The sequence below is a fragment of the Macrobrachium nipponense genome, chromosome 19 (genome assembly GCF_015104395.2).
Source record: "Macrobrachium nipponense isolate FS-2020 chromosome 19, ASM1510439v2, whole genome shotgun sequence".
Taxonomy (NCBI): domain Eukaryota; kingdom Metazoa; phylum Arthropoda; class Malacostraca; order Decapoda; family Palaemonidae; genus Macrobrachium; species Macrobrachium nipponense.
This window is the reverse complement of record NC_061088.1, coordinates 7,028,689-7,051,188: the sequence shown is the minus strand read 5'-3', so window position 1 is coordinate 7,051,188 and position 22,500 is coordinate 7,028,689. Positions and strand designations below refer to the sequence as shown.

Genomic DNA, 22,500 nt, shown 5'->3' with positions numbered 1-22,500 from the left:
ATACTGCTTAGAAAATACCAAATATTAAAAAAACACTAAATGAATTGTGTTCTTATATTTTTATGGGAAAATTGAAGAACTAAAGTCATTTGTCTAGCCCTTTGCAATTTAGTCATTAAAATTATAATTCCAAAAATGATTACCTGTCTGAAAATTTTACTTTTTATCTAATGATTATCTACATGCTTTGGAACACAAGCAAAATGCTTTGCTTGCGAGAAGAAAACGTATACTACAAAAACTTTTATCAAGCAGAGTTAATCAGGAAATAGTGCTCTTGCTTTGCAGTGATACTTAATGAAAGTGAGGCAATGATGCAGTAATTGTTTTATGCTTTAATAATTATGTGTCCTTAAATAGAAAAAAAACTGAATTTAGTCATAAGTTTCACAATAAAAAGAACATACCAGTTACAGAATGAATTCATAATCATTACACGAGAAGTGCAGATAGCTGCAAAGTACTATCTGCACATATACTATAAATATACATACACGCACTCATATACTAAGGAATGAATGTGCGTGTGTTTGTGTGTTTGTGTGTGAGTGTGGACCCACGCATGCCTGTGTTTGCATAAGTCACAAAAGTGGAAATGAATTATAATCATTATATGAGAAGTGCTATTTGTGTATATTTACCAATGTAAATATACGAATTACAAACTCATGCAAACGTGTGTGAGTGTGTGTGTGTGTACGTGTGTGTGCGTGTGCGTTTAGAGGTTCGTGTGAGGCTCCGCGCGTGATTGTGCGTGTGCTTGCAGAGGTCACAAAAGTGAAATTAACTTTTTTTTAAGGTGAAGGCGTCCGAAAATATCAGGAAACTGGGCACAGGAACAGAGACTCGACTTTCACGTTGTCTGAAGGCCTAAAAAAAAAAAAAAAACTGGAATCCTGTTCCATTCCAAGAGATGTAGCCATTTCAAAAAACCAAATTTGGAAAGATTCTTTGTTTTCAGTCAAATTCTTCTTTACTTACTATTCTTTTTTTTTTTTTTTTTTTTTTTTTTTTTTTTTTTTTTTTGCCTCAGTGGATGTCAACAAATCATTCTAGTGAAAGAGGACCTGTTATGCTAATCCTGAGCTGATGAATTCCAAAACTGGTTTGATATAAATAGTGATATTACTTACTACATTATGGGTTATTTACCTCTTATCTTTAAAGATTTTGTCATTGAATTATTAGTCTAGTAATCTAATTATTTATAACAAAATATCAGCTAGCATTGAAAATGATGTTAGAATATATATTTTGTTTTAAATAACTGCATTAATACATAAGGAGTAATTCAATAAAAAAAATGATTAAAAATAAATATTATCTACCTTTTTTGGATAATTACTGGACATCGAATTAAAATCTCCGTCACGAGAGTCAATTAAAAACAACAAATAAAATTTTCGAGATAATTACTGAACTTCGAATTGAAATCCCCGTTACCAGGAATAGATGAAAAACTCCAATGAATTTCTAGGATAATTATTGAACGTCGAATTAAAATCTCCGTTACCGAGAGTCATTAAATACTCCAATGAGCACGAGTCGAGGTCACGGATAACTTCGCTTGACCTTGTATTTGATTGATGCTACTTCTATATAGAAGCAAATGCAACATCACCTTTGATTTTACTTATGACAGGCTTAAGGAATGGAAAGTAGTTATTTTTATTGCTGATTTTTTAATACTTTAAACTGAATTTTACATGGGAATAACTTATGGATTTTTTTTTTATAAAATTCCAGAAATTCAAGAAAATAATATACTATAAATATGAAAATATATTCCTCTTTTATACAGTCAACTTGTCTATTTTCGTAATCGATATTTATTTATGCAATTATTTATAACGTTATTTAAAAGATTTCTGTAGTTTTCTGTCAAAGAAAGTATATTCAGAATTCAAGAACAACGTGGAATTATATATATATATATATATATATATATATATATATATATATATATCTATATATATATATATATTTATATATATATTATATATATATATATATATATATATCTATATATGCTATATATGTATCTATATATATATTACTATATAGATATATATATATATATTATATATATATATATATATATATATATATTTTATATATTTTGTGTGTATGTATATATATATATGAGTACCTACTAATTCATCCACCAGTCCATTTATCATTTTTACCATTTATGTACTGGTTACGTCATTTAATGACAGCGTTTGTTGCTCAGGAACGCAACAAACAATGAGAGAGAGATCGTGACACCCACAGGGTGAACAACATTCCAAAACCAACCATTCCAGTTTTTACTGCGATTCCTTGTCTCACAGCAGCCCCACTTGCGCCTGCGTATCGTGCTCGAGTTTTGCATTGGACAAGCCGTGCAAGGTTTCCCCAGAATAGATTTACATTAAAATAAATATAAACAGGGCTGAGAGAATTTTACCAAAATGGCTGAAATTTAGATAGATAGAAATGAAGGGATCCAATTAGTTTTATTTTTCAGGCTATCAGGCAAAGCAGGATTCATCGAGGTTACTTGTAGAACCAACATGAATACCACAGCTCTTAGGGGTATTGTTCTATAATAACATGCCTTTGAGAATTATTTTACGGAACTTACAACTGCATTTGGAGGATCTGATGTAGTTAACAGTGGGTCACGATGGGGCCTGAATAGCCAGATCTTTCAGGCTGCAACTGTCCCAGAGTTTACCATACTGGTTAGTCAGGAGATGGACCAGATGAACCGACGGAAGAAACCAAGAGATGGTTAAATTGTCTTTAATTTTTGTTAAACGATGACGGCTGTAAAGCTTTAAGTGGGACAGAAAAGAACCAGTTGCATGACTCAGCAACAGATAGTAGAGCTGGTGCAGAAACAGAGCATAGACAGGGAGCAAAATCACGAATTATCTGAGGCCGTGACTGGTTAGCGAAAAAAAACAAGAAAAAAAAAAGAGACGGGTAGACTTAGCGAGAGGAATTTAGAAGAAACGTTTTAAAATCCTGCTCTACCCAGAAGTTCAGGGAAGAGTCCAAACAGCTCTTGGGGCAAAGCCTTATCAACATGCACGCATGCGAAGGGAGTTTATAATCCTTTAGGTGCTAGGCATTCCTTTGGAGTAAGAGAAAGACAAGGACTAGAAGGACCATCTTAAGGATACCCACCGCAGAAACCAGTGCCCTCCAAGGAGAGGTTTGGGTCCTTGCAGGACGCTACTTGGAAGGTACATTCGTTCGTGTAAGTGACTCCGTCAGACCCACAGACTGGCTGGTAGTTGTAAGGGCATATCCTCGAGCACCTGTCCCCTTCAGGAGCGGGGAAGTCTTCCGGCGACGGCAGTCCGAAGGGAATGTCCGGCAGAGGTAAGCCGGCGCCTAGGGGGAAGTCCTGCGAAGTAGGAAGGTCCTCTTGGGCTAGAGGAGGTTAACAGGATGTTCAGTTGGCTTTTAAGGAAGGAATTGTATTTCTGTTTGAAGGATAATTAATCGGTCTTTCCGATGGTTCTGCCGGAAACTAAAGAGAAGCGAATATATTTTATTGCAAACTCGAGTTTATCAGTAGTGATATATCCGGGTTGCACTAAAAGCGGAAATTACACTTCAAGTAGAGATCTGTTTATAATCGACATTGCGAGAAAGAGAGAGAGAGAGAGAGAGAGAGAGAGAGAGAGAGAGAGAGAGAGGATTAGCTACGGATAGGAAAGACCAAGAACATATCGGACAAAGAATAGTTACATTAAGAATTACAGCGCGTGGTGACGTGCTAAAAGAAAGCAATACAACGCAAGAAATCAAAAGTATATATATATTATATATATATATATATATATATATATATATATATATATAATTTTATTCCACTAAATGAAGCGTAGAGCCTAATCATGATTATCAAAGTTCAGTCCATTAAAATTATATGTCGCCATTAATATCAGCTGATAAAAATGACTTATTTCCTGTATAAAATTCCTTATAGTTTAAAGACCTCAAGGTCGAGAAGCTGTTTTGTTGAAGGAAAAACCAGCTACTTTGAAGTTAATGAAACTTTGTCAAGGGTAATCTATTTCTGGTTCAATTATAGAAAGGTTGTAATTGGATTCAATAATTAGAATATTACTGTGAAGGAGCAATTAGGAAAATGAGTTCGGTAATTTTATATAATAATAATAATAATAATAATAAAAAAAAATATAATAATATATATATATATATATATATATATAGTATATATATAATATATAAATATATATATATATATATATGGAAGGAGGGGATATAAAACACCAAGAGATGAAGGACACGATCAGGAAAGAATATATCCAGAGACTCAAGGCGATACTCAAGTCAAAAACTCAACCGCCGGAAATATGATAAAAGCCATAAACACATGGCAGTGCCAGTAATCAGATACAGCGCAGGAATAGTGGAATGGACGAAGGCAGAACTCCGCAGCATAGATCAGAAAACCAGGAAACATATGACAATACACAAAGCACTACACCCAAGATCAAATACGGACAGACTATACATAACATGAAAGGAAGGAGGGAGAGGACTACTAAGTATAGAGGACTGTGTCAACATCGAGAACAGATCACTGGGCAATATCTGAAAACCCAGTGAAGACGAGTGGCTAAATGAGTGCATGGGAAGAAGGACTAATAAAAGTAGACGAAGACCCGAAAGAAATATACAGAGACAGGAGATTGACAGACAGAAAAGAGGACTGGCACAACAAACCAATGCACGGACAATACATGAGACAGACTAAAGAACTAGCCAGCGATGACACATGGCAATGGATACAGAGGGGAGAGCTAAAGAAACTGAAGGAATGATAACCAGCGGCACAAGATACAGGCCCTAAGAACCAGATATGTTCAAAGAACGATAGACGGAAATAACATCTCTCCCTATGTAGGAAGTGCAATACGAAAATGAAAACCATAAAACCACATAGCAAGCGAATGCCCGGCACTTGCACAGAACCAGTACAAAAGAGGCATGATTCAGTGGCAAAAGCCCTCCACTGGAGCCTGTGCAAGAAACATCAGCTACCTTGCAGTAATTAGTGGTTACGCGAGCACCAACCTGAGAGAGTGATAGAAACGATCAGGCAAAGATCCTTTGGGACTATGGTATCAGAACGGATAGGGTGATACGTGCAAACAGACCAGACGTGACGTTGATTGACAAAGTCAAGAAGAAAGTATCACTCATTGATGTCGCAATACCATGGGACACCAGAGTTGAAGAGAGAGGGATGAAAAAATGGATAAGTATCAAGATCTGAAAATAGAAATAAGAAGGATATGGGGATATGCCCAGTGGAAATCGTACCCAATAACAATAGGAGCACTAGGCACGATCCCAAGATCCCTGAAAAGGAATCTAGAAAAACTAGAGGCTGAAGTAGCTCCAGGACTCATGCAGAAGAAGGTGTGATCACCTTAGAAACGGCACACATAGTAAGAAAAGTGATGGAACTCCTAAGGAGGCAGGATGCAACCCAGAACCCCACACTATAAATACCACCCAGTCGAATTGGAGGACTGTGTAGAGGCAAAATAATAATAATAATTTATATTTATTATTATTATTATTATTATTATTATTATTATTATTATTATTATTATTATTATTATTATTATTATCTTATTATATTATTAGTAGTAGTAGTAGTTAGTAGATGTAGTAGTAAATTAGTTTTTTACAACCAAAGTGTAATTTTGTTTATGGTATCTCCTTTTACTCCAAATAACTTGCAATCATTCACTTTATCTCAGGTGTTTTTTTTTTTATTCAATCCACGAGGAACTTGATTTGTATCTTTCAAAAACGAAGATTTATTCAAATATAGAACTCAAACAAAACGTTCATAGCTACTATGGTAACTTTACCTCGAAATATAGTTATGGACTTGCAAAACAATTGCAGACCACACGATGTCTCCTCGGATGGACTACTAATAAGTCTTTGAGACATTCTAATCCTTGTAACTCTTTGTAATATACTACCGGAGTTACACGATGCGACAAAGAACTATATATATGCTAATTAGGTCCCTTCCAGATTACTAGCTAATATTGAAGTGCTGATAAAAGCCAAGAATATATACGTAATGTTTCTCAGCATATGTATAATGAAGGGGAAAATAATACTTTTAATTTTCGCGGAATTTAAACATATCCAAAACCATTCGTCTATTCCGCACCAAATGGTTTTGATTCAAGTTTCTAGAATATATCTAAAATCTACTTTCCTTCAATACTGTTCGTCTGTCTCGTAACGAACGACTTACTTTCTAGTTTCTGGAACATAGTCAAAATAAATTTTCCCTTTATTTCTCAACATTTAAAATAGCACAGTTTTCTTTTAACCAATTATAAGTTGTTAAGTAATAAATTCTAAAGATCTCATGAACTGAAGGTGAGCTTTAGCCTGGCATGAAATAACTAAGCAAATATAGCTAAGAGATTTTTGTATTATTTAATAAATAAGACTAACTCAATTTTCTCAGTGAGGAAACGCCATTAAAACTGTACCAAGCAACGAAAAAAAGAGATAAGAATTCTTTTCCAATTCCCGCAACGCAAAGGATTACGAGGCTTGAAATAAATGTGGCGTAGTTGCTATGACTCAAGGACTCTTCATCTTATCCTAATGTAGGAATTAAGGATAGAGGAATCCTGCCTGCGAGTGGAAGGAGTTATGGGATACGTAAGGAAGTAGTCTTGACCTTGAAATCATGCCAGGAAGAGTTATAAATAGCTTAATAATTTCCTTTTTTTATACGCGTGCGCATATTCATATGGAATGAGGATAATTCACCTGGTGAGCAAGGTACTATAATATGAGAATTTGAGAGTGTACGAGAAATTAAAATTGATATTATATAATATATATATATATATATATATATATATATATATATATATATATATATATATATATATATATATATATATTTCTAAGTCAAGATTAAAATAAGGGAAGCATACTAAAATAGCTAAAAACATAAATAAAAACTCAAAACAAATAAACAAAGAAACACATAAAACAACTACTACAAAAAAATGAAATATGTTAAGATTCCCAAGAGACAGAATAAAAAGAAACAGGCGTGGAAATTCTGTATAGGATACCACTAAGTAGCAGTAGCAGTAACCAGGAGTCAGAAACGAGATAATGAATAAAGAGGTTTGACAAGAATACGTGAGTACAGGAAGTTAGGAACAAAAAAAAAAAAAAAAATGCGGAAATGAAGAAAACCGCAGTTGGAGACATTAGACGACAGCTTCTGTCATTAACGACTTGACGACAACCACAAGTAAATGTCAGTTAATAAGTCTATGTGAAGTAGATTTAGTTATTAACAAATTCATCATCATAATTATTAGCCTTTTTTGAGATGTGAAATTCTGTGAATTAATGGTAATGTTCACTGTTGTGTTCGAGGGAAAATTTATGTTTCATTTAAAAGAATGCAAAGTGATACTGCTTGCGACGATTTTGAGGATTGGGTGCTAGCATTTATGAATCACTACGAACGGCTACGAAAGAATACGAACAACTATGAACAACTATGAACACGCACGAAAAGCTATGACCAGCTTTGAACGCATACGAACTCTGAGAACAATTACGAAGTACTACGAATCACTACGAACAGCCATAAACAATTATGAACAGGTAAGAACGCCTACGAGCGGTTACGAACAGCAACCTACACGTACGAAGAACTACGAACAGCTAACGACTAGTTACGACTAGCTTCAAATCATCGCAAGCAATTCAGAACAGCTATAATAACTACGAACACGTACGAACAGCTACGAACGCCCACGACTGCACCGTTGCTTTCAATGATGCTTTGTGGAGGTCATCACCCAGTCGAGATACCTGAGGAGGTCGATAGGGAGATCAGGAAAGAGGAGAGAAAGTGAGGTGTAGGAGATCAGTAAGAGGGTAAGACCCAACTACTGCTTCTGTGGCCTTCGTATTTTTAAAAAATTGCTGTAGGTTAAGTCAAAAGGAGCAGGCAAAGAGATGAACGACCCACTTGCTTGCTTTACTAAGATTTCTTAAGATAAAAATATTCGGTTTATAACTGGTGTTTTTGAATGAGATACTGATAAAATACGGTTCATAAATAGCGCTTCAAAATGAGATACTAACAGCATATGGTTCACAACTAGTGTTTCAGAATGATATACTAATAGCATAAGGTTCATAAATAGTGTTTCAGAGTGATACACAAATACCATACGGTTCATGACTGCTACTTCAGAATGAGATACTTATAAAATATGGTTCATAACTGCTGTTCTAGAATAAGATGCAACTACAATACGGTTTATAACTAGCGTTTCAGAATGATATATTGGACATACGACATATATTTTTGCACAAAATACATCTAAGATATGATAATCTCTTAAAGATAGCAACTAGCTTAATGCATTATAGTTGTTTTAGAAAATATCAACTATTTACTTTTGGGTATGATGTTGAACAATAAGCACCAACAAAGGTAATTCCCACAACAATCCAGTGTACATGTGATATAATCTACCTTTTTATAGCGGTATATAGATAGCTATTATTTTCAAAAGTGTCACTTTCAGTGTCTACAAAATATATGTGAAAGAAAACGAATTATTTTTCTGAGCTACCAGGCAACAAGCCTCAACAAATGGTGTCTCCACCACAATCCTTAAAATAGATGAGAGAAGCTACCAATGTATAAAGTTGTGCAGAGATGCTGCTTTCATAACTATAATATATGAAAGAAACTGCCAATATATTAAAAATTTATTATTAGTGATATTACTTTCACCAGTGTTACCTTAAATAGCTACATATATCCAACTTTCCCCTTTATTTTACCTCCATCACAATCCTTAGAATAAGTGAGCGAAACTACCAATATATAGAGATATACAGAGATGATACTTTCATAACTATAATATGTGAAAAAACTGCCAATGTATAAAAATATATATATAGTGATATTGCTTTCAGAAGTGTTACTTTAAATAGCTACATGTATCCAACTTTCCCTTTTATATCGTAATTTCCGTAACCCATCACCTTGGGGTTATTACCCTGAGCTAGCTTTGTGCCGAAGTCAAGGCCAACCTCTTCCGAAGTCAGCAATACCCGGAACAACCCTTTTTGTGAGCGTCTCGTGGTAATGTGGGGATCCTTGATTCCTTTCTCAATCTCTACTTTCTTGTAGGAATTAAAGGGAATGATACAGTTTTGACTGGGTTTTCTGGTATCTACAGTTGGGTTATGTAGCTTTCTGTGTGTGTGTGTGTGTGTGTGTGTGTGTGTGTAAGCGTGTGTGTGCGTGGGTGTGTATGGGTGTGTGTATGTGTATTTGTATGTGTATGTTTATTACTAGGTCTCTACCACTTGTCAGTCTCTCTCTTTATATATATATATATATATATATATTATATATATATATATATATATATAGATATATATATATAGTAAAGAGAGAGAAGAGAGAGAGAGAGAGAGAGAGATATATATATATATATATAATATATATATATATATATATATATATATACATATATGTGTGTGCATACGTATTTCATCTCCCCTTGTATGTGTGACCAAAAATATAAAACAACTGACATTTGGTCAGAAGACGAACTGGATTGCTTTCAAACAGACCCAGTATGTCAAACAGCCGAAAATAGGTCCGAGAAGTGGCCTGCCTTTCGAAGGTTGAGGTCAAGATCGAAAAAAGAAAAAAATAACTTCATCACTTTCTATAGCAACTTGACCACTTGATCTTGCAAGGAGTTCGTCTTGCACGCATTTTGCAAGCTTCTAGTTTCTGCTCCAGACAAGGTCTTCGAGAAGAGGTCTACGGGGACAGTCTGGTATTAGAGGAAAATGACGAGACGTGATGGTGCAGGGAAAACCAGGCCTGGATTCAGGTTTTAAGATGAGAATGAAGATGTCGTGCAATTGTAACTTCACAGGAATTCAGTCGAAGATGTAATGCATTACTTCCCCAATGGTGTTCTCCTTGCATTTTAAACGATTTACGTACATTTCCTTATTTATTTATTTAACAATTCATCTGTTTTTTTCTAATGACTGATCTCCTCGTCCGTGTCTCCCATTTCTTTCGGTTACTTCTTTCTAATGAACACCATATTCTTAAAAAGATTGAATTTCAAGCGAATGGTCCCTGTGAGCCTTTTCCATACGAATATAGTTCATATGCTTCTTAATAATATTAATAATAATAATAATAATAATAATAATAATAATAATAACTAATAACTAATAATAATAATAATAATAATAATAATAATAATAATTAATAATAATAATAACAAATAATAATAATAATAATAATAATCGTTTTTGTTGCAAGGGTCCACAATAATATCGCATTCACAAGCGATATTATTGTGGACCTGCAACCATTGTTATCATTTTCGACACGGAAAATGTGCCCAATAATCGTTTTAGTAGCAGTAAAATATTAAGTAAGCTCTTTTCGATCTAATAGGTTCAGTTTAGGCATTCACTTACCAGGGCCTGTTTAATGAACTTGTCAAAAACAAGTCAGTAAGACAGTATAAACTTTATTAAGGAAGATAGCTTTGCAAAAGACAAGATAAATATACTTTGCAGAAATCAAATTGGGAAAGAGACAAGGCAATATTTACATTTTAAGTTATAATAGATTATAAACACACATATATTAAAAAATATATATTTTTATGTAAATATATATATATATATATATATATATATATTATGTAAATTATATATATACATATATATATATATATATATATATATATATATATATATATATATAGATCTCTATATATATGTAGTATATGAACACACACACATATACATACATACATATATAATATATATATATATTATATATATATATATATATATACATATATATATATATATATGTATATATATACGTGTGTGTCTGTGTATGTGTGTATGTATTTATAAGTACTAAGTCAGCCCTACATCAATTCTATCAACAACATAATAATGAATTGACTCAAATACCTGTTAATAAATATAACAATCACTCAAAAACTTCCTATCATTCCCATCAAAAATAAATGACCAAAAAAGGAAGCAAAAACCGAGCGACAGAAAATCACTAAAGAGTTGACTTCTCACGTCCCCCAATACAACTACAAAATACTGGCTAAAAATATCCCCCCCCCCCCAACCCCTTTATAAACTTACTCTCTTTTATAGATTGTCAGGACGAGGAGGCAGGTAGGAAAGCCCAGGTATAGCCCTGGTTTGGGGAGACAGCTTCCGGCGTGGAGCAGAGACAGGACCACCAGCCAAATTTTCGTGGGCAAATGGATCAGCATCTTGTTTGTAAGATGAAGCTGGGGGAGAAGAAAAGAAGGCGGTTTATGATATGAATGCATCAGCTTGCTTATATACATATATATATATATATATATATATATATATATATATATATATGTATGTATGTATATAAAGAAATATATATATATATATATATATATATATATATATATATATATATATATATATATATAAATATATATCTATGTATGTATGTATACTATAATATATATATATATATATATATATATATATATATATATATATATATATATATATAAAGACAGTTATCTCAACTCTCCTTATATTTGCTTATATTTATGTTGCTTGAGTATTTGTTTCTATTTTTTCTTACTTGTTTATCCTATATTGTCCTTAGTATATTCCTTGTGTCGTCTTTTGTAGTTTATTCCTTATTCCTAATAATAATAATAATAATAATAATAATAATAATACAATATAATAATAATAATAATAATAATGTAAATTCATTAGACAGAAATTATGATGATGATGATTATAGTTCTAAATCACAATTAAAAGATTTATAATAAATAAGCTAATCCTTGACATATATATACATATACCTATATATATATATATAATATATATATATATATATATATAGATATATATATATTGTCTGTGTACTTCACTTTCATGAACCATTAGTTACCTGTGTGTACTCTTATATATAAACAAAAATCTCTCTCTCTCTCTCGTCCTCTCTCGTCACTCTCTCTCTCTCTCTCTCTCTCAATTTTACCACCATACAATATACAACTGAACATTTCAAATACTAGTTCCTCTCTCTCTCTCTCTCTCTCTCTCTCTCTCTCTCTCTCTCTCTCAATTTCCCACTCAATTCCAGCCATTTAAACTTTCCTCAGCAACTACGAACCCATCACTCAAGGCCGCTGAGCCAGCCAACTTTTACTCTCTTGTAAATTTAACGGTATATTGAAGTAATTCTATATCCAAGCCACTTAACATCATGTGCCTTACTGGAGGCCCTCAACCTCCTCCTACCTCAACCCCCTCCCCCCTCCCTCCCTCATCCCTAATCCCTCAAACCATCTCACTCAGACCCCTATGAAGTCTCAAGAAAGCAGTGGATCCTGTGGTTACGTCGACCCTTCTAACCTTCAGACAGGCTCGGCCTGTCTACTCCTGTCTGCCGACGGAGTTATGGGGTTGGGGGGAGGGGGGGTGGGGGGGGGGGTGGGAAGGCTATTGGCTTCGGTAGGGGGTGTTAGGTGGGTTAGTTATGCTGGGCCGTCATTAAATGCTACAAGACAGTGTATCGTTGACTTGACCTGATAATTCCGTCTGCAGACAGGGGAGAGTAGATTGGAATCATACTCCTTTAGAGTTTTACAAATGTATTTTTAGCAAAGCCTTTCTACTCCTGTCTGCAGACGAGGGGTAGGGAGTTGGTTGGGAGGGGGGTGTAGTTATCCGGGTCCTTCATTCAACGCTACAGATACTGTAACGTTAACCCGATCTGTCTAATTTTGTCTGCAGACAGAGGGGGAATTGTTCAAGATCATGTTTCTTTAGAATTTCATCAATTTTATTTTAACGCTACTGATACTGTATCGTTAACCCGATCTGTCTAATTCTGTCTACAGACAGAGGGGGAATTGTACAAGATCATATTGCTTTATAATTTTATCAATTTGGTTTCAATGCTACAGACATTGTATCGTTAACCTGATCTGTCTGATTCTGTCTACAGACAGGGGGGGAATTGTTCAAGATCACATTTCTCTAGAATTTCATCAATTTGGTACTGGTGGCAAACCCCTCCTGTTTCTGTCGGTAGACAGGGAGAAATGGTGCATGATTATTCACATAAAATTCCTACAGGTAGTATCTCAATGTCCTCCAAGAGCTGTGACTGTGGACATCTGTAGGACAGAAAGCGGGTTCAAATGGCTTAGAAAGCTACACATTCTGATGTTTCTTTTCCCTCTGGTTGCAAACTCAATATCCTGTCAACGGAAGGAAAGTAGACTCAGGTCCTAGGTAATGACAAAGTTTGTAATATTAACTTTCCCTCGTTACCTCCCTCCCATGGAAGGGTGGACAGGATAGATAGGATACTTAACCGCAATTATCCAAAGTAACCCCCCTCCTATCACGGCACTGAATGGAAAAGCAGTTCTCTCGCGAGTCAAGATTTTCACTTTCCCTTTCTGATAACTCCCGTTCGCTGACAAAGGGCGGTTTCCACTATCTTTCTTTCTCTCCTTTTGTTTTTGTTTTTATTTTAAAATCTTAAGCTAAAAATCCTTATGGCCGAAGTCAACGAACTACGGAAAACCAAAGTGTTCCCAAGAGAAATCAGCCTGCACAAAGAGACAGAGAGAGAGAGAGAGAGAGAGAGAGAGAACGCCACACTTACAAGGGCCTGTTCGACTGCACAAAACGATACTTTTTTTTTTTGAATACATTATTTTTTAGAAAACTGAATATCACTAAACCTTTATAGTTCTCACTATTTATGTCTAGAAGACGGAACTCAGGTCTACTCAAGGAATTTCCTGATTTCCTTCACTCTATAAAGGTTTCCCGTAAACCACTATTAGGTGAGGAACCATGATTGCCGAAGGCCGCTAATTAGTTGCTTGTGTGACTGCCAATTTAGCTCATCGGCAAGAATGTTCTTTAACAGCTTGTGGTCCTCTCTCTCTCTCTCTCTCTCTCTCTCTCTCTCTCTCTCGTGCATTGTCATGCAAGCCACTATTGCATTGTTTTGTGATATGTATATGTTTGCGTTTGTCTTTTAATAAGTACCCAAGCATCAAGGAATTCTAAGCTGATTTACCAAGCGCGATATGGTTTACATATCTGCTTCTCTCTCTCTCTCTCTCTCTCTCTCTCTCTCTCTCTCTCTCTCTCTCTCTCTCAAAAACACTTCACCACATGTTGAACTGATGTATCAAGTAAGCCACTATTCATGTGCTAAGATCTCTCTCTCTCTTACAAGCAAGCAACATTGCATCATGCTTTTAATTATAAGTTGACATGTCAAGCAATCTATTGTGTATATGTTCTTCTCTCTCTCTCTCTCTCTCTCACACACACATACAAAAACACACACACACAAACGCTCCCACATTCCTTGAACTGACATTGCAAGTAAGCCTTTATTTGTACGCTCAGAATTCTTTCTCTCTCTCTCTCTCTCTCTCTCTCTCTCTCTCTCTCTCTCTACATGCACAAAACAATGAAAAAGTAGTCTCCAACCGTGACGTAACGGAAACTAACTTAAGATGCACGACGCAAGAATAAGAATTATTTACAGAGGTCAACGCCTGCTCCAAGCAGATTGCCATTCTAGGAGAAGGGAATTCCTGTCTTATAAGGCTAAGGTCTTTGTGTGGGACCGGTGGGAGGAGGGGGGGGGGGTTTAAATTAGTAAGAGGCAGTAATTACCCCAGGGAATGTAGTTCATGAGAGGTTTCCCCCGAAGGTAACTGACGTCAGTATATGATACGACTAGATTCATTTCTTTACAGTGGCGTAATGCTCGCGGTAATTGGGAATATAAATACTGCTACAGAAAAGGCTGTTTTTTTGTAGTTTATGTTAGTCCTTGGATACCACAAAGAGAAGGACAAGGACGAGAAATAATGGGAGAAACGAGGGAAAACCTGGATAATGATTGAATTATTTCATTTTATTTAATACATGATCGTGAGAACTATGGTGGTATAAGTCTTGGAAGAAAAGTGATCTAGATATAAGTAAAATCTTGTATTTCAAAACAAACGTCACACTACGTAATCATACTTAATAAACATTTCCACACTAATATTAGTAAAATTATATAAATAAATGTTTATAACTTATAATAAATTATAAGCGAAATTTTAAGCTTCAAAGAAGCCTTTATTCCATTTAACCTTAATTTCTAAAAATTTTCGCACTAAAATTCATAAAATCCTACATAAAAGGAGTTTCTAATTGATCGTAAATTAAATCTTACAAAAAAAATGACACCAGGATAATCCACAGGAATGCTGACGACGAAAACCAGACTGGCCTTGACTTAGCACAAGAAGGAGACATCTGGCGCAAGTTCATTGAGTTCCTACGTATCCTTTAGGAACCAGAGGATACGAGATACAATGAAACAGCACATTCTCAGTTTCTTTGTGACCTTGGCATTAATTACAAGGATTTATGAGTATCGTTGGCATGCATTTTTTAAATGTTTTTGTAATGTAAACTAGACTTCAGGGACTTGTTAGAATAGCTGCAAAGTGAATCTAGTTTTTTGTTTTTGTTTTAATAAACTGTTATTTTTTATTTTTATAAACTGGCTTTGGATATCTGTCAATTACCATCGAATCTTCAACGCTACAGTAGGTAAGTATCATTAGCCTTCTAGTCAAAAACTAACTATAAAAAATAAATAATTAAATAAAAAAAAAAAAAAAAAAAAAACAAAAAAAAAAAAAAAAAACAGGAATTATATTCCATCTTAGTGGGTCACTGAAAATGATCTTCGAAAAGATGTGCCTTTTAAAATATTTAAAAGAAAATATTTTGGAATAATTTTTTATTGTTAATTACATTCACAACTTTTTTTGACTTGCTACTTATGACGCCAATTTGTAATAATAAAGTAGTAATGTATAAGCGACGCATTATTCAATCTTTGTTCATTTCTAACGAAAGTAGATAAAGGAGTTGATGAACTTCGTCGATTTACGCTGAATAAATAGTGAACTACACACAAAAAAGAGGCTTATGGCAACGTCGAAATATTAATTTTAATCTTGCCAAATAAGGATTTGTAATTCATGTTAAAAAAAAAAAAAAAACAAAAAAAAAAAAAAACTCTGACTTCATCAACCAGTTACTATAAATCCTTTCCGGTCGATTTTCAACTGACCAGAAAAGACAGGGCAATCAATCTCGTAATAAAACAGTAAACAGGATGAATTACGGGATGACGTCACCCTCCGGACCACGTGACCACATCCATTTAGGCTCCTGTATAATAAAGTCATGTTCATGCTATTCTGAGTCGGCGGATTTCGCCACTAATGTGACGACTTTCCCTTTCAGGCAGATTTGGTAAGGATCCCGAACAGTACGCGCGTCGGATGATAGCCTACAACGACGTGGGAACGTAACCTGATTTATACTTATTTGAATATATATATATATATATATATATATATATATATATATATATATATATATATATAGATATATATATATATATATATATATATATATATACACATACATATGTATATATATTATATATATATATATATAGATATATATATATTATATATATATATATATATATATATATATATATATTATATATATATATATATATATATATTATATATATACATACAAAGAGAGAGAGAGAGACAGACAGAACAGACAGAGAAATGGGTCATGGCTTATTATTATTATTAGATTATTATTATTATTATTATTTTTTTTTTTTTTTTTTTTTTTTTTTTTTTTTTGCTCTATCACAGTCCTCCAATTCGACTGGGTGGTATTTATAGTGTGGGGTTCCGGGTTGCATTCCTGCCTCCTTAGGAGGGTCCATCAACTCTTCTTACTAATGTTGTGCCGTTTCGTATAGGGGGATCACCACTCTTCTGCATGAGTCCTGGAGCTACTTCAGCCTCTAGTTTTTCTAGATTCCTTTTCAGGGATCTTGGGATCGTGCCTAGTGCTCCTATGATTATGGGTACATTTCCACTGGCATATCCCATATCCTTCTTATTTCTATTTTCAGATCTTGATACTTATCCAATTTTTCCCTCTCTTTCTCTTCAACTCTGGTGTCCCATGGTATTGCGACATCAATGAGTGATACTTTCTTCTTGACCTTGTCAATCAACGTCACATCTGGTCTGTTTGCACGTATCACTCTATCCGTTCGGATACCATAGTCCCAGAGGATCTTTGCCTGATCGTTTTCTATCACTCCTTCAGGTTGGTGCTCGTACCACTTATACTGCAAGGTAGCTGATGTTTCTTGCACAGGCTCCAGTGGAGGGCTTTTGCTACTGAATCATGCCTCTTTTTGTACTGGTTCTGTGCAAGTGCCGGGCATTCACTTGCTAGTGGTTTATGGTTTCACTTTTCGTATTGCACTTCCTACATATGGGAGAGATGTTATTTTCGTCTATCGTACTTTGAACATATCTGGTTCTTAGGGCCTGATCTTGTGCCGCTGTTATCATTCCTTCAGTTTCCTTCTTTAGCTCTCCCCTCTGTAGCCATTGCCATGTGTCATCGCTGGCTAGTTCTTTAGTCTGTCTCATGTATTGTCCGTGCATTGGTTAGTTGTGCCAGTCCTCTGTTCTTTCTGTCTTTCTCCTGTCTCTGTATATTTCTGGGTCTTCGTCTGCTTTTATTAGTCCTTCTTCCCATGCACTCTTTAGCCACTCGTCTTCACTGGTTTTCAGATATTGCCACAGTGCTCTGTTTTCGATGTTGACGCAGTCCTCTATACTTAGTAGTCCTCTCCCTCCTTCCTTTCGTGTTATGTATAGTCTGTCCGTATTTGCTCTTGGGTGTAGTGCTTTGTGTATTGTCATATGTTTCCTGGTTTTCTGATCTATGCTGCGGAGTTCTGCCTTCGTCCATTCGACTATTCCTGTGCTGTATCTGATTACTGGCACTGCCCATGTGTTTATGGCTTTTATCATATTTCCGTGGCGTTGAGTTTTGACTTGAGTATCGCCTTGAGTCTCTGCATATTTTCTTTCCTGATCGTGTCCTTCATCTCTTGGTGTTTTTATATCTCCTCTTCCATTATTCCCAGGTATTTGTATCCTCTCATCTATGTGTTTGATGTTTTGCTCCCATCTGGTAGCTTTATCCCTTCAGTTCTCGTTACTTTGCCTTTTTGTATGTTGACTAAGGCGCATTTTTCTATTCCAAACTCCATCCTGATGTCCCCAGATACAATCCTTACAGTCTGGATTAGGGTATCTATTTCCTTGATGCTCTTACCATACAGCTTGATGTCGTCAATGAACATCAGATGGTTGATTCTGTTGCCTCTTTTCTTGAGTTGGTACCCGGCATCCATCTTCTGTAGTACTTTTGTCCATGGGAATCATGGCTACTATGAAGAGTAGTGGGGACAGTGAGTCGCCCTGGAAGATCCCTCTACCTGATATTAACCTCTGCTAGTCTTATTCCAGAGCTTGTAAGTATGTATTCCAGTTTGGCATTGTATGTTCTTGAGGAAGCTGATGGTATTTTCCTCTGCCCCATATATTTTCAGGCATTCTATTAGCCATGTGTGTGGTATCATGTCGAAGGCTTTCTTATAGTCTATCCATGCCATGCTTAGGTTGGTTTTCCTTCTCCTACTGTTTCTTCATTACCATTTTGTCTATCAGGAGCTGGTCTTTTGTGCCCCTACACTTCCTTCTGCAGCCTTTCTGTGGTGGGGGATGGTGTTTGTCTCCTCTATTATTATTATTATTATTATTATTATTGATTATTGAATTAATATTATTATTATTATTATTATTAATTTATTCTGTCCACCCATTCACCCCATTACACAGCTACAAATAACACTACTTCGGAGGGAACAAAGGAAACCGATAATCATAACATTCACAGATTTCGTATCTACTAACAAAACCCCATCCTCTCTCCCGAACTAACCCCTCCCCCCTCTCATCGTCCTCCCCCACCCCCGAAAGTCACGAGCTCAGATTGCATGGTCAGATTGTATGGCAAGCAGGAAATATAAGAAGCCTTTCGGACAGAACCTGATTCTATGGGTCTAAATTGGGAAAGGCAGGTGGTAACTTAATAATGTTTAAAAGAAGCAATTTATTATTATTATTTTCTTCTCTCTCTCTCTCTCTTTCATATTCGCGAAGTAACTTGATCTTGCTGAAGAAATGGATTACCAGGGAAGACTTCTTAAGTTTCGGTTTGTAATGATGATTAAGAAAAAAAAGAAGTTATGGTGTTAGATATATGAATTATATATATATATATATATATATATATATATATATATATATATATATATATATATATATATATATATAATATAAGTTACACAAACATATCCTAATACAGAACTCCGACCTTTTTATGGTCAGTTTCGACGTAGAGTCCCTGTTCACTAATGTTCCTGTTGAGGAGGACGATCGAGATCATACTAAACAAACTTTTTCCATTACCTGATTCCCTTTTTCCCTTTTTAACGGTTTTAATAGACACTTATTTAAGCAAATTTTAGAATTGGCCGTGCGGGACACAGTCTTTATTTTTAATGATTCTTGTTTCAGACACGTGGAGGGGATGGCAATGGGAAGCCCTTTAGGCCCTACCTTCGCCAATATTTTCATGAACTCCTGGAGGAGACAGTATTTGACAATTGCCCACCCTTAGTTTTCACCCATTATTTTATAAGGAGTATGTAGACGACACCTTTGCTTGTTTTAAACACGATTTTAACGACGACTCCTTTTTAGAATTCATTAATGCTCAACACCCCAATATAAAGTTACAGTAGAGAAAGAAACTCACAACTCTCTTTATTTCTTGACGTACGTGTCACTAGGGAGATGCTGGGTTTCAAACCAGCATTCATAGGCAAAAATACTTTTACAGGGTTGGGCACTAATTTTTATAGTTCATGCAATTTAAATTTCAAGTTGAATTCTCTCTCTACCCTCCTCCACAGGGTATACTCTCTGACTTCCACCTGGTCAGCTTTTCCTAAAGAAGTGGAGTTTTTGGTAAATTTCTTCCGCAATAATTGTTTTCCATCCAACTATTTCCATAGAGTCCTTAATAAGCTCCTAATCACTAAAATGAAACCGCCTATTCCCATATATACCGCTCCAAAATTATGTATTTATGCTAAGTTCCCTTTCCTTCACGATAAAAGCTTTAAAAAGAAATTCATAAATTTAATTCATAATGAACTGCCAGCAGTTAATTTGAAGTTGATCCCACGAAATCCTCTAAGTATACGTTCTTTTTTCTGAGTGAAGGACAGACTGAGCCCTTCCTTGACATCCAACATTGTTTATAAATATACCTGTCCCAGATGTAGTCTGGGAACTTACGTTGGATGTACGAGGAGGCTTCTCAGTGTCGGTTTCTGCTCCCATCAAGGTGTCAGCTTTAGGACAGGATGCAGATTGTCCAATCCCGAATTATCTAATATTCGGAATCACTCTCAGATTTGTGTTGCCAGCTTGGACATCAATGATTTTAAGATTATTGGATCAGCAAGTAGAGACGACGAGTTGATGGTGCTGGAGTCCCTTCTTATTAAGACCAATGTACCAACACTAAACACCCCAATCGTCGTCCACACAACTGTTTTTAGCCAAACTAACTGCCTTTCCACGCAACTGTTTTTAGCATAAACTGGCCTGTTGTTTAGTTTACTCTCCACCCCGTTCATGTTTGGTCATCTTCGTATGTTAATTTTGACTACTGCCTTATTTAGTCACTTTTTAAACTCTATCTTTAGGAGTTGCCTTTCCAAAGTTTCTCGTTTTAATTGTATTTGTAAATGTCAAATATCTGTTGTGCTTTTTAGATTTTTTATGAGTGAATGATGCTTTTAGTATTCTTCAATATACAATTTCCAGCCTTGAGGATGCATCATGTGATGTGAAACGTCGGTGTAATAAACGATACCTGTGAAAAGTACATGCCTTTACCTCTCAACTGGATGTTGGTCGGGTCTGCTACCCTATGATTCTTCTGTATATATATATATATATATATATATATATATATATATATATATATATATATATATAATATATATATAAAATATATTACATAAACATACTACACTTCTTACACAAAAATTCACATGATAACAGCCCCAAAAAAACACATGTGCATATATGCATATCCTGATAAGTGCATGAATACACATAATAACAGCCCCAAAAGCACACGTGTCCATATACGCATATCCTGATAAAAAGCACAAACAAGCACAAGTAACGTTGCATAGTCACAAATCCCACTTATTGCCATCAGACGCGTCATTCATATTTTGAACGAGAGGAAGAAGTCCCTAATCTTCTTGTATATTTTTCTTTCAGATTTGGCTTTATTCTGTTTATCATTTCCTGAATCATTGCTGGTCATATTAAGCGAGTGGCATTATAATAGAAGCTGTTGTTATTTATTTTTGGTCTGGTTGCCTTAGCATTCGGTAAACAACTACAATATCCTGTTTGGAAGTAAACGTGTATGTACATATATATGTGTGTATAAATGTATACTTGATATATATATATATATATATATATATATAATATATATATATATATATATATATATATATAATATATATAGATATATATATATATATATATATATCAATATATTATATATATATATATATATATATATATATATATAATATATATATATATATATATAATGTATATATATATATATAAATTCTGTTAAAACAGGATAACGTCTCAGGCATTAAAATAACCCATTAAAAAACTAAAAAACTTAGCTTCAAACAGCGTGTTTTAATGGTCCTTTTATGCTTGATATATATATATATATATATATATATACTATATATATATATTATATATATTATATATATATATATCATACATGCATACACTCGTGCACATGGGTGTGTTCGAGAGATCCCATCACTATGTATGAATACTTGTTCAATTCATTTATAGCACAGCAGATCTTGCACATCATCTGACAGTCTCATCTTCAGCGTCGTAAAGATGAAGTCATGACCAAGCCATAAAAAAAAAATATACAAGTGTCAAAGATAAATCAACTTTATGAATCAACAAATGAGGTCTTTCCCAAGCTATAAATTTCCTCTCAAGGGCAACTGATACACAGGAGGCTGTAAGAATTCCCCAATGATTTCGGGAGGGCCATCTGCACCTGGGAAGGCCCACTGCAGGCAATTTTCCACTCTAGGGGAGGGAGAGAGAGAGAGAGAGAGATCATCCACACAAGACGTCAAAATGCAGTCCAAAGGCGGGAAACTCGTAAATATATATCATGATCTTGAAAAGAGATAACCATTACAGATGAGAGAGA

The 22,500-nt window shown here is 34.9% G+C and overlaps 1 protein-coding gene across 1 annotated transcript in view; it reads right to left on the bottom strand.

The window, feature by feature from the left end:
• LOC135219204 (uncharacterized) overlaps positions 1-6,329 on the bottom strand; it is a 23,105-nt gene extending 16,776 nt beyond the window's left edge. Inside the window, exons 1-2 of the mRNA XM_064255765.1 lie at positions 6,311-6,329; positions 3,175-3,423 (exon numbers count right to left, since the gene is read on the bottom strand). Coding sequence (XP_064111835.1) covers positions 3,175-3,423; positions 6,311-6,329 — 268 coding nt within the window. The remainder of the gene's footprint in view (positions 1-3,174; positions 3,424-6,310) is intronic.
• Between the last annotated feature and the right edge of the window lie 16,171 nt (positions 6,330-22,500).